Source organism: Neodiprion virginianus, chromosome 1 (genome assembly GCF_021901495.1).
Source record: "Neodiprion virginianus isolate iyNeoVirg1 chromosome 1, iyNeoVirg1.1, whole genome shotgun sequence".
NCBI classification, from domain to species: Eukaryota; Metazoa; Arthropoda; class Insecta; order Hymenoptera; family Diprionidae; genus Neodiprion; species Neodiprion virginianus.
In genome coordinates, this window is record NC_060877.1 from 25,407,198 (window position 1) to 25,421,326 (window position 14,129).

The window sequence follows — 14,129 nt, forward strand, 5'->3', positions numbered from 1 at the left end:
ATAGTTGCCCTGCACCGTGCGACGTCGGTAGCAGACCTTCTCAGGTCTTCATCATCCGACAAATGTCACGCCTCTGTGGCTTGGAATAATGATGGATAAAGAAAGGTCCGGAAGAGGAGTAAGAGCAAGATCCACGAAGCCCCGAGTTCCAAAAAACACCGCCATCTTTATTTCGGCTCATCCTCTTCCCTGTCTTTCACTCTGTAGGTAGGTGTATATTGCAGATCAGAAAGACAGGGAACAAAGAATACGAGCCTCATTCTCCGTCGCTCCAGAGTTTACTGACACTGCATTTTTCCCCCTTCCTTCAGGTTTTTATTCATATTTGATTTTCATTCCCAGCAAACGCATCGAAAAACCACACCACGGGTAAATACTACTTGCGTGGAAAATAAAAAATCGCTGTTTTAGATCGCGTAACAAATTACCTTACTTTGCGGTATGTTATACGCGTAATCTTGGGTGCGTGACGCACCTCGTCCTCGAGGATATTGTATGACTATACCTAGGTACACGTGGGCAGACGCGTTGTATACCAACTGAAACTAACTTGAAAGCACAGCACTTACAGCGTAACTCATCCGACTGTAGCGGAATCCGCTCCTCGTAAATAACTCATCGAAATTACACAACCGCCAGCGTTATTGTTGCACCGATTTTTATCAACGGCAAAAACTACCGGTAGACATCTTCTGCTTGGTACTTGGAATGATCAGGCCGTTTGCCAGGGCTAATGACCATTTTCTTCTTTTTCTACCTTGATCGGACAAGTTCAATGAACGATATTGAACACCGACTTTGGACTTTCACTAATGATTCACGAATTCAAATCGATGGACACGGTGCAGAAATAAAAATCATTCGATTATTTGAATTAGTCGTAATTTGGAAATTTAAACAAACTCCTGTTGTCGCTTATCTCACCGAATATTGCATCGATACACCTGAAAACAAATACTATTTACGGACTGCGAAGCCAAAACCTGTCGATAAATTTATTCGAAGTGATTCGTCGAACCGGCGGGCACCTAATTCAATTCGTCCAAAAAGTATGGAGAAAGTTTTTTTCAAGCGAAGGAAATACCTTCGCATCGTCGATCAATGTACGTTGAGATTCGATTTCGTGAGTCTGATGTATCCTTGTAAGGTGGTGTATTTTTCTTACTGATCTACCGAGACAACGAGCCGAACGGACAACGTCGATGGGAGTGACCAGAAACCGTTGTCCGCGAGGCAAGAGAAGGCGTCTATCTATTGCATTTACGATACCATGTACCAGATACGAGAGGGCATCGGACTCTCGGGAGCGTTTTGACCATCGACGATTACCAATTCAAGGAGAGAGAGAAAGAGAGAAAGAGAGAAACTGGAACCAGTACGTATAAATTCTCGTCTGCAACCACGCGATGCACCCGGCTGCATTTTAGCTAACGATCTTGAGACACGAGGATTGCGTCGAGTAGCCGATCGCGAGATCTGCTAAACTACCAACGACACGCGAAATTTTTTGCAAACACATTCTTACATTTTCGAATAAATCTGACAGTGAAACAGGTCAAGTACCAGCGTCGGTGCGACGATAATACCCTGCATGTTTTCTACGCGAGACTTCGAATCGCAATATTATAAGATTACCCGCAGTCGCACTGTGAGCACGTCGTGGTTTTTATCTGACGTGTTTGACATTGATTGTGTAAGCTAAATTTTGCGATATAATATCGATGGGCAACATAATTACCGTAAGTATAGAAGGTTTCCTCTAGCTCGCGATTCGATACAGGATATCCATTTCCAACGGTGTACCGCTAATTAGCAATCACTTTCCTCGAATGAACCGCAAGAGCGTTAAACATCCGGAAAATCAACAAACGCATCGTCCCCCCGATTCCGATTACGCCTCGAGTAAAGCTTTTTTCCTTTTGCCCGCAATCGCCCACGCAAAATAGCATCGAGTTTTGCCTCCGGCATTGCCAACGGCGATCGGGCAAGGATTTCGCGGGGTTTTGCGATGAGGGAATTGCGTCGTCTAACTGGGACTAACGAGAGGACTCCGAGTGCGTGTGCAACGGAGAACGGGTTATGGCTAGGGCTTGGGTGTATTAATCTCGGAAGTCAACGAGGCAAAAACTCGTGACTCGTAAAATTTTTCACGCTTCGAACAACGAGGAATCAGACACTCGACGATGCATAGCTGCGGGATATTCATGTCAAATCATTCCGCGCGTGAATTTGAAACGTGAGCCGCGTCTTTTTGTTCCTCGGAGTCTTTGCGGAACGGGCAATCCCGTGCCTATATACGGGTCAAGTTACGAGTGGTTTAAGATTATTTTAAATTCCTCGAACTCGCCGGAATCACCGGTCTCTAATAATACCGTTTAATCTTTTCAATTCACCGCATCAGCTGCGTTCGGATGCGGCTAGATAAGGGCAGCGATACAGAAGGCCGGCTAAACTTAGCCGGGGTTCATTGCCTCGGCTCGGATCTCCGATCTCCGATCTCTAAGGTGGCTTAAGATTCGCTTGTTACGACTCTCGGCTTCCTCGTTCCTGGCTACCGGTCATTTCAGCAAAGAATAGTATCTCTCTCGCCTGCGGTTTTAACCATTATCGGCTCCCCGTGAGCAAGATAACCGCTGCAGAATCCGACATGCTGCATGCGCTCCTCGGCCATCTGATAACACTCCGATCCGCGAAAGCACCCCGTCGCTTCTCTCATGATCGGAAATTTACTGCCCAGTGATAGTGTGGGATGATAAAGATGAATTCAAGTCAATTAGCTCAGTTGCCTTTGGTTTATGTCAAATCAATGGGACAAAAAGAAGATGAAGAAAGAGATGAAGAAGAATAGAGTTGGATAGCTTTTGGGATTTTCTCCTTACTCGTCGTTGAACCTATTTACCTGAAATTTGAACGATTTTTAAGCTCGCTTCGTTGTCTTTATTTACAGACAGGTCTTTTACGCGAGGACAAACACGCGGTGGTGAAGAAAATTGAAGTGAAATAGGGTGGGTAATAAATTTGATGAGACTGTAAAATTCGATCAATCAATTCGGTGTTAGGAAGCGCTAAGTAGATTAATGATACAAGCGTTACCGCGGGATTGAAACCCCTGAGCGACGACTATAAAAACCCTTCGATCAGAGAGTCATTAGCGCTGATGATATAATCGCCTCAATAAGAAAATTGACAGATTTACCCAGCGTTAATCGTGTCGGAAGGGAGGCAATAAAAGAGACGCAGCATTTGATTGATTGATACTTGGTTTTATTTTTGTTTTTCAGTTTTTTTTTTTTCTTTTTTTCTTTCAAATCTTTTTTTTATATTACGGTTTTAACCGTCGTGATTTATAATACAAATAATTTAGTGATCCATACTGCAATGAGACTCCGTAAGAGACGATTATACGGTGTAATACAATAATGTCGCGTGCGAATCGATTAGCAAAACGGAAACTCTATCGTCAATTCGAAGTGGAGCGACGAATCACAAACTCGTGTACAAACGGAATTGTAAACGAATCGTGATTTCTGTTATAAACAAACGTGCAACTTTCATCATGTTTATCACATCGAAGAATATAATTGCAGGTATTGATATCGCACAGTAACAAAAATGTATGGTTACGATGCATAAAATTCTTTCTCTGATTGTCACAGGCAGAATTTACAATTAGACTGTACCAGGGTGTCCATTAGATGATAGCGTAACAAATTATAAATACCTAATTTTGAAAATACGTTCCGTATAACTTTTCAGAAGCAAAAAGTTCAATGCCTGAAGTTGATTTTGAATCAATGATGATTAGTTTATAACCTAATGTATTCATATACAAAAGAACGATTCGGATCTATAATGAAAACAAATTAGCAATGAATCCTAGACCACCCTGCCGGTTACAGTTTCCTACAGAGAAAATTCGCACACTGCATTATCGCGAATAATTATTTCTTCACCGATGACCAGTCCCTGGCGAGAATACGCGCCTAAATCAGTCGCTAATGTCGTATATATATATATGCATAACGTTTTCCGCAAAGGGTGGCTCCCTACCACCCTTGGTGCTTTTCAAGCTCGGCGGCGTAAGCCTTGGCATGGGCTACCTTTGCGGCGGCGACCTCCGGGGTGTCTTGGGGCAGCTGAGCGACAAGATGAGACGGTGCGTAGAGTGTCTCGGAGGAGACGGCGACCGCTGGATTACCGTAGGAGTCGATGAGTCGAGTGGCGTAGACCTGCGGAGCCTCAATCTCGACGCGCTGACCAGAATGAACCTGCGTCCGACTCTGGCTGGAGACGGCGGTCGGCACAGAGGCGACCGTGGCGACCGGAATCGCGGCAGCGTCGGCGGTCTTCGCCTCAACGACGACCGAGTCATCCCCAGGAGCGGCCGGGGCGGCCGGAGCTACGGAAACGACAGGCTCGAGGTGAGCTGGGCTCTGGACCTCGACCGTCTGGCTGTTGTGGACCTGGAACCGGCTCTGGCTGGAAACCGCGGTCGGCACGGCGGCCACGGCGACCGGTGCGACGGCCTCGTGATAGCTGATCACCTGCTCGGGAACGGCGGCAACGGGGCTTGCAAATTGGGCGTAAGCAAGGGGCGCAGAAAGCTCGATCCTGGCGTTGTTGTGGATCTGGCTCCTCGATTGGTGGGAGACGGCGGTCGGAACGGTCGAAACGGCGACCGGTGCCACGGCCTCCTGGTAGCCGATCACCTGCTCGGGAACGGCGGCAACGGGGCTTGCAAATTGAGCGTAAGCAAGGGGCGCCGAAAGCTCGATCCTTGCGTTGTTGTGGGTCTGGCTTCTGGATTGGTGAGAGACGGCGGTCGGAACGGTCGAAACGGCGACCGGTGCGACGGCCTCGTGGTAGCTAATCACCTGCTCGGGAACGGCGGCAACAGGGCTTGCAAGTTGGGCATAGGCGAGGGGCGCTGAAAGCTCGATCCTGGCGTTATTGTGGGTCTGGCTTCTGGATTGGTGAGAGACGGCGGTCGGGACGGTCGAAACGGCGACCGGTACTTGGTAGCTGGTATAAGCCTGGAGTGGGGCGGCGGAGAGGTACTGCTCGTAGAGCGGGGCCTCAAGCTTGAGGGACTCGTGCTCCTGGTGGTGGTACTGGCTGGAAACGGCCGACGCGGCGTGGCTCAGACTGCGCTTCCTGCGGCCCAAAGCAGCCACGGCCTTTGCGTGCTCCGCGAAATGGGAGGCTTTTGCGGCCTGAACCTCGGGGGTTTCCAGCGGGACGTTTACACCGACTTGGGCGTCGGTCGGCACGTTCGTCGCCGCGATGCGGAAGCCGTCCTTGTCCGCGACGTATTGGGCCGACTGGACTATACCGAAGGCGTCGATGTAGCTGTACGCGCCTCGCGTCACTCCGTCGAGGGTCTTGATCTCTTCCTTGGCCGACGGACCTCCGGCATAGTTGTAGGCGTATTCGCCAGTCAGGGTGTTCTGGACATGGTTGTACGTCGGCAGCGGACTCGCCACGTACGAAATCGGAACCAGCGATACTATGCTCCCTGTGCTCACGGCCAATGCCGATGACAGAAGAATCTGCGGAAGGAGAAAAAGGAGAGCTTGAAACCTGTGCGTGCTTTTATCTTGAATTTTTTAAATATAATATAGTAAAATCGCATTTCTAAACTTTTGTAAAATTCTCCCAGGTCTTCATCTTTACTTACGATATTGATAAGAGTTATTTTTAATCGGTCTATTGTTATCGGCTAACATGGTATTTCTCTTTTGCATCGCCAGGATTCGAAACGGTAAGATTACTCGGTGACTCGGACGAAAATTTTATATTGAAGCATTAGACGCGGGAATGGAAACTTTTGAAGTCTTCGGTTAAGTACTTAAGATTTGAAAATTGACGCTCAGACAACTTTTGAAACTCCGTGATGCGATTTGCTTTCACGTTCATCCGAACTGTTCAATTCACTGAACATCAGGCGAGTCGTACCGAAAGCACGACTGTGGATTTTAATATTGTTCAAAGATCCAATAAAAAAGTTGGCGCATCAGTTTTCAAGAAAATAAGCTTACCGGTCAATGTGAAATTTCCCGTAATAATATGCAGATATGCGTGTAAATATTCTTTAACATAATAATAATAGAACCCGGCGGATATTCGAAGCTGAACTCACGTCTGTTTATTTCCCACCGTTTGCTAATTCTACTTCTTCGCCAAGAGAGATACATAAACGTTGTGCCCTGCGGTTATATACAGGTATGATATACCAGTACAATATACTTGCTTGACACTGAGGATCCATCAAGAGAGATTTACCAGGCGTGTAATAAAAATTCCATTTCTCTAAGAATCTCTCTTCAGGCTGCCCTCCGTTCAGCCGTTCCGTTATACGCCAGTTCGTGTGTTTGAATATCGAGCCAAGGCTTAGCCGGAAAATGTATGCATGTAGTGCCTCGTATTTTTATTATTCAATTACACACGCGAACCATCACCGTTTGGAAAAATAATCTCGCGGTGAGAGGGAATCTGTGTAAGGTTCACCATGCGATATATCGCAGTGGGAAGCGTAGCTCTGTGTGTGCGCGATCGCGTTTGACCGTAACTTACCGCGGTATCTGCACGCGTGGATTTGCACATGTACCGTATGAATATATACGAGGTGGTAAAAAATGAGAGAAAATTTACAACCGTACATTTACTCGGATTCCCCCATAGCCGTTGCAGGCTCACTTTGCCGAACTATTTGTCGAATTATCACCAACCCGGAGCTGCCTAAGCCAAGGTAGTTGTTCACCGGCAATTTTCCACCCTCCCACGTCGCGACACCTTAAGCCACCAGGACCAACTCCTGAGAGTTTATTTATGCATGAGATTCAGATCCCCCGCACCGACTTTACGGCCCAATATAAGATCCATGGGAGTTGTAGCGGTCAAGACCCTGCCTTTCCTATGCTATACTGCCTTCTCTAGTCCCCCGTTATGGGTTCGTACATAACGCGTGGGATGGCGAACTGAGCTCGAGCGGTGGCAGTATTATTCCTCCGAAATTGTAGCAGGATCAATTCGATCGCACAGTTTTCAACTGATAAGTTATTTTCAAACATGAAGGACCTTTGAGTTGAAAATGTGTTTTAATATCGTTGCCTTTATAATAACATGTATGGAAACCATTGAAGTTCGCAATGAAATAAACTTTTAGGCTTCAAGATTTCGACGTCAAACAGTTCCTTGAACGTTGCAGAAAAATTAAACCGATAAACCTTGCACGCGTAGAACTTGTTCGATAGCTGATGCGTGTGAAACATGATTTTCGGAAATTTGCGGAGTAATTTCTTTTTCCTTGCTAACCAAACGTGTAATTTAGGAAAGATAAGAAATCTTGAGTGCGACGGTAAGTCCCGAAAATTATTCCGTTCTCAATTCTGTGAAAATCAATCGAGTAATGAAGTCGTCAAGTGATTATACCTACGCAATTTGGCGAAACAAAGAGAAACAAGAAATAATTACAACGTTCAAAACTTTACCAAACTTCTGTGAATTCGAGGCTTTACGGTTAATTTTGCCAAAGTCAAGATCATAGGTTTAGAAAGATAATATCTCACGGAAGGACCCGATACTTCGACCATCCGAGTTCAACTATCACCGCATTAGATTTCTTTGTCGACGAAAAATTGTCGAACGATTTCACCTTCGCATTCACCGGAACATACATATTTTCTATCTTTATCCTATCTAATCGAACGCACTCAAGCCCGATTCTAAATCGCACCGCGTAGGTCGAACTTTATCTCGACAGAGATAATGCGTATGAGAATTTGAATATATACTCACCAGTGCAGTCTGCATCTTGGAATAATATAATACTACTTTGCCAACCTCCTCGTAGTCTAAGGACTGTTGGAGCAATACACTTTGCTTCTGATCTGGTTTTGACTTTTATAGTCCCAGGCTCGGATCGCACCTCGGCAGTTGTGTTGGTGAGTCGCTGGGCGAACCAGGAACCTGAGGACAGTCCGGCTGGCGAAGGTCGGCTGCACCGAGAATCCGCTCACCAAATCATTGTCCCAGGCGTGGTCGAACCAGTCAACAATCTCGGACCCGATACCTGGTGGGTCGCAAACCGACGCTGGGCGTTCCTTTGCGAGCTGTTCGCCACCGACGACCTTGCTCCGAGCTCGTGAGCATCTAAATCTCGAATTTGACGCAACAGGATATCGCTCGGCTCCTGCCCACACTTTTGTCTCCGCATTTCGAGGCAACTTAGCGAAGAACTCACGCCCGGCGACTCGGGACGCGATGTTTTTACGAAGCCTAAAAGGGTGTGATCCTTCATCTATCAAGGACTGACTGCAGTGTCTTATATGAAGAGGGAATTTTTTGATACCCAACTTTTTTATTACACTTCACAGTCGAGTGCCCTTTTGATCTTATATCGTATAATCGAGTTAGAGACTCACGGATTTATAAGACATCGGGCTTCTCTCGTTCAATCACACTCGGAGTGCAGGAAAATTGGATCAAATCTGCTCCGATTTCACTTTTTTTTTTTTTTTTTCACACGACTTGCTTAATACGCGAAAACGCTCGATGCTGAGGCACCATTGTGTTGGTATAAGGTTTAAAATTTTTATTCCAGAACACTTGTCGGCAAAGTTTACCTTTTGTGTAAGTACCCAATGGATCGTGGTTATTCGCAACGGGAATTCGATTACGCGACGTTAGATTAGGACGCCGAATTCGCCCGGGGACTTGGGCGATTTATTTCTGGCGACGTGGGGGAGGATTTCGATAAATTCTGTCTTGATTTTATTTACCCCGCCTCCACGCGACGCCCGGGATGGAAACGAGAACGCTTGATTCCGGCGTAATTCGAATTTGCCAGACTTGGCTCGAGTCTCGGAGACGAACCCTTCGCTGGTTGATTGTTTGCCAGGCTCACGGAGGAGAAGTATATGCATAGCGAAGGAAAAGGAGCCGATCGGCCTTTGCGAAAGAAAAAGCTATTCGTCGATTCCAGCTAGCATCGGTTAATTGATAAAATTGTACTTTACGCACGGCCGGAGATATGTTTCGTCGATACGCCTACATTCGATAAAAAAAAAGGTTCAAAGCTTCGCCTCAACGTCTTTCACGACCTGGTTTCTCAATCGTCTTGTCACCCAGTCGAGTGGATGCAAAAATTTGCTTGTGCAAAAAGCGAAGAAAATGAAGATGGAAAGTCAAGCCACAAACAGGGGTGACAGCAGATCCTGGACCCCGAGGCCTGAGGGGATGTCTGAGAAAAATGACGTTGGCAAAGAAACTCTCTTTCTCGAATGGTACAACTTCGGAGAATACCTGCAAGGGTATAAAATAATACTCGGGCCAGGTATGTATGTCTGTCTTTTCACGACCATCTCTCAAGGCCGTTCAATGCTCCGCGACCAGCGAACGACTTTCCATGGTCTTCGACCACCTGCGGCATTCGTCTGACCCGCAAGAAAGAACGAGAGAGCGAGGGGGGGAGAGAGGGGGGGGGGAAGAGAGAGAGTTACATTCGGCATAGTGTTCGTTTTAATTTGTGTACTGCTGTGCAGGTGTACGGATCAGGAACAGTACCTTATGCAGTACCTTTGCAGAGTGAAGGGAAGCGAGAGCATTTTTCGCACATGAGTGAATACAAACAGTCTCCTCTTCGCAGTTGCTCGATCTCAATCTTAATTTGTTTGCAAGAAATCACTAGGATAGGGACTCTATTCTGCCTCGTGGTATACGCACCCATACCAGTTCCTCCGTTTCCATATTACATGGATTTTTATTTTCAACTTTTTTTATCGATCTTGTTTTACTTTATGTTTTGTTCGAATGCAAAGTCGCTTACACGGTAGTAACTCAACCCACCAATACGAACAGGTTTATATAATACATCGATCCACGGTATGATGTAACGGTATGAGAAGATAGACGTTACAGGGACGAAGAAGTTGTAGATGGGGATAATCTAGTTGAGAACTTTGACAGAGAAAGATTAGATCCACGCTCGAACGCTGATCAAGTGGAATGCAGTGCGAATTACCAGTCTGCAGAGAATTGACGACAAATGCTTTCAAGGTGAGATTACTGTCAGTCACCGATCGAAAATTCGAAAATTGAATCTGACTGTAGGAAACGTTGTTTAAATTATACACTACAGTGATGATAAAAATGTGAATTTTAATAATCTGGCTCAACTTTTATTGAAAAACGACGCCGCTCTGTTTGTAATGATTCGAGTGATCAATTAGATACCGGTAAGAGCCTGCGGCGAGTAAGCATGCTTCAACGTGTCACGGTAGATCATCTGGATCGTGAATTGGTTCAGTGATTACAATGGATGAAAAAAATGTCAGAATGAAAAAAAAAATGAAATAAGCTTCGGAACGGAACGAAAATAAAATTGCTAAACGAGAAATCAAGTTTGTTGTTTGGAATCGAGAGCAAAATAAACTAATCTTCATTCAATGCACGCACCAAACTAATTTAATGTCCTACAATAAATTGGTTAAGCTGGTTTAAATATTATTGTCAATGTACGCTTCAAGTCTTCCGGATTGTTTACTATAGCCGGTTTGGCTATTGCACATACAGTTGGCGATCGTTATAATTGTTCTTCAGTGGATTAATGGTACAAAGGGCTTAAAAGCTATGAGCGACGACAATCAGAACACTTTTATTATATTCGCATTTGAACATGGAATAATTAGGTGTACATACCGAACAATTTTTTGTACACACAGAAAGGTATTTTCGGTTATTTCAAACACTCTTTCAGTGAACCGACATATTTTAACTGTCAATAGAATAACAAGATTGTATCATACAAATAAAAATAAAAAAATAAAAAAAGAAACAGATCTAGGCAATTCCGCCAACGTGTTGCGTCATGGATGCCAGCGCGCAAATGGAAAATCCGTGATCTTGATTCGTCAAATACTTAACTGAGATCCATTACAGATGCGTATAAAGTATCCGTTGAAGGTTTTGTGGGGATAGTGGTACGCAAGAATGTTCCGGATGGCTCTGAATAATGAAAAACTGAAGCGAAATACGATCCAACGCGGAAATGTATTCAGACCAAATTTAGGATCCATAAGGTCCGAGTTCTGAACCAATTCATGTCCGTTGAATTTCCATAATTTGTTTGAAAAAACCAGGCTGCGAAATATTGTCTACTAATTATAAGCCTCAAGGACGGTCAGTTTTAATAATATAATATATCACACAAATTAGCAAATCATACAAACGCGTCCTACGGGTGAGAAGCGGCCAAAAGTGGAATACCTTTTTCGCAGTCCATTCGATCACTGATTATACGAATCATTTCAACTACCGTGACTATATTATGCGATTAATAAAACATTTTACTGAGATTTATATTATGTATACGCCTGGAGGCAAAGAACTTGTTCTTTCATTTCTTCAAAGACAAGACGTATAAAATATGCATGGGCCAAGATCACGAGAAAAACCTCTGAAAATATTATTCGCAACGTAAAAGGTCTGTAGTTCAAGATTTTTTATGAAAATTAGAATCTGGACACTGTTCTCTGTGTTTTATTGTTTGTTACCATTTTCCACGTTAAATATCGAGTCGCCGCCTTGCAACAGAGCACTAATAAATACAGTAATGCAATTCTGAAATAGTTGTTAACGTGAGAATGATCGCACAGCACTCGGGTAAACGTAATCTACCTCCTGCTAATAGCCGGAACGATCAAGATCAAAAGATCGCAAAGCCGCTATCTCATCTCGCCTTTATCATCGTATCCTTCGCTTTTCTTTCCTCGTCTTCGGCAGCTCTCCGTCCCCCTCAAGAGAGAGTATCAACGGCAACTCGTTCCTCTCTCGCAGAGAGCCGGAGGGGATTCACTGATCGTTAGAGCCCGGCTGGATTTCTAACTGAAAGTAAACAGTGCGAGTTGTTTGTCGAGTTAAAGGGTTGATATCGAGTTATGCGAAGAAGTAGTAGACTCAATATTCGAGCTGCACACCAGGGACGTTATACATGTTTAATCGAACGGTCAATTTCATTTTGACCCGTCTGGATTTTCTTGCTTCTTTGTACACATTGGAAGTGCCTATAAGGTATGCCTTGGAAAAATCGACTACGATCTTTTTCAGATTTTTTCAACTTGCCCGAGAAATTGGATTTCAGTGATTCATAGGTTTTTCCGCAGACGAGTAAGTTTAGAATCTGACCTACGGAAGGAAATCTCGTTAAAAAAATTCTGCGCCTTTGTATGAAACTTTCGATACTCGTATACACGAGATTGAAAGTATAAACGCGTACAGAACGGAGACGGATCTCTAGCCGCGAAGCTGTTAATATACAACTTTTTTGAAAGCACCCACCGACTGTTCAGTGCATGATCATTATTTGCAAGCATCCTGCAATCCGGCCGGGTAACCGTTGTTGCCTTGGGTTGGATTTTTCATCCGGGTTCTGGATTCCACGAGTCCGTGTGTATAAGGCATTCGCGCAGATTGTCCGAAGCATCCGCGGAATTCCGAGTACTTTTTCCAAGCTGTATACCCCGGGGCTGGGACCGTCGCCGCATGAAGCAATAAGTCTGAGAGGGAACTAAATCTCGCGCATCGTCGTCGTCCAGGCTGCGCGCATAGTAGGTTGTACTTGTATCTAGTAAGCGGAAGCATATTAAAAATGCATATCGTTATCCTCCCCCCCCCAGAGACATCCATCCCACCAGATGGGTGTATTCCACAGACTGATCTTATCGCCGTGTATCGCTCTGACGACGATATATTTATTTCCTCCCGCGGGCCCGCGGATATAGAGACACGAAGAACGCCCACGCTCAACTCCGCAGTGAGTATCGTTCACCCCCGGCTGCAGAGGTAACCGAGAGTCAGTGTAGCGCGTATATTCGCCCCGTAATCCTTTGGGTTTTTCAAAGCATATGCAGTAAACAGTACCTCAAGCATATCGCGTCGTCGCCTCGCTCCTCACGTTTTTCCCCCCGGATGCATCCCGCGGTAAAAAAAGAGAGATTAAGAAAAAACCACCCCTGCAAATCCGACTACGAACTGCGGCAGAAGTGCTGCACGGAATTTTAACGCGGATTTATGTAATGTATAGGTATATAAATGTGGGCATGCGATGCACTCGAGACTTCATTATTGCACAGTGTATAGGAGGTCAAGATCTTTCATTGCGAGAATTCGCGCCCACGCGATTCGCACACCGCGGACGAAGGAGGAACTCGCGACGCGTGTAATCGGTTGAATAATCGCGACTCCGCAAAGCACGAAGCACCTACGCTGCTGCCTTCTTCTCGCCTTTTTGCCCGTTCCTTTTCTCCTCTCCTTTCTGCAGCCGCCTTTGTGTGGGCAGCCCTATCTGGCAAAGCTGGACCCTCGGGATCCGGACTGTACGCTAATCGATCCACATAGTCATTGTCGCTCGCTCCATGTGCGTATATCCAGTTGTCTATAATTGTCTCGTTCGCCGGTGAACGCTTTGTCATTGCCCGCATTACGCTCGAGACAGACTGGCCAAACTACGCTTCCGTGCAAACAACCTTCCTATTTCGATCTTGCTTCAGTGATTTTTTCCTGCCGAGCAATCGCGGATGGTTTGTTCGTTTCTTTTTTCTCGCTATTTTTATAGTCAATACGTTTATAGTGTTGCAAAAACTATGGTTAGATACCTAAGCTTTCTTTTTATAAACTTTGCACTATTTTAAAAATATCCGTTTCGTCGTGATACATAGTTTTTTAAAACAAATTATGCGGTAGAAATATTTCTATTGGCAGAGTTGTGTTTAACAATATTCGCGACAGGAAATAAATTTTTAATTCACTGTAAATGAACGTCAGATGTTCTAAGCTTGATGATTTTCCAAATTATGCCTCAAAAAGTTCACAAATTTTCATTTATGAAAGTAAGACATTCGAATTCTTGAAATTAATGCAATCCGAACTATATCACCCATCTTCTATACCTACAATTATACGGACAATTTGAACAGATTGGAGTTACATGATTCGAAAAACGTGTAAGGACTAAGAAAATATATAAGAAACTCCGAACTTATCAGCAAAAGTATAATTCAAACCAGAACTGCTTGAAATTGTTTTCCGACAAACAGGATATTCGAGAATAAAACGAACCGATTAAATTCTAG

At 44.8% G+C, this 14,129-nt stretch overlaps 1 protein-coding gene across 1 annotated transcript; it reads right to left on the reverse strand.

Annotated features, from left to right (window-relative positions):
• Positions 1 to 3,258: 3,258 nt before the first annotated feature.
• LOC124301460 (calphotin-like) lies at positions 3,259 to 7,952 on the reverse strand. The gene is made up of 2 exons (XM_046756583.1): positions 7,798 to 7,952; positions 3,259 to 5,549 (listed from the first exon to the last, which is right to left on the reverse strand). Exons 1-2 carry the CDS (start codon positions 7,810 to 7,812, stop codon positions 4,047 to 4,049), a joined length of 1,518 nt encoding a protein of 505 aa, XP_046612539.1. The 5' UTR covers positions 7,813 to 7,952; the 3' UTR covers positions 3,259 to 4,046.
• Positions 7,953 to 14,129: the final 6,177 nt, after the last annotated feature.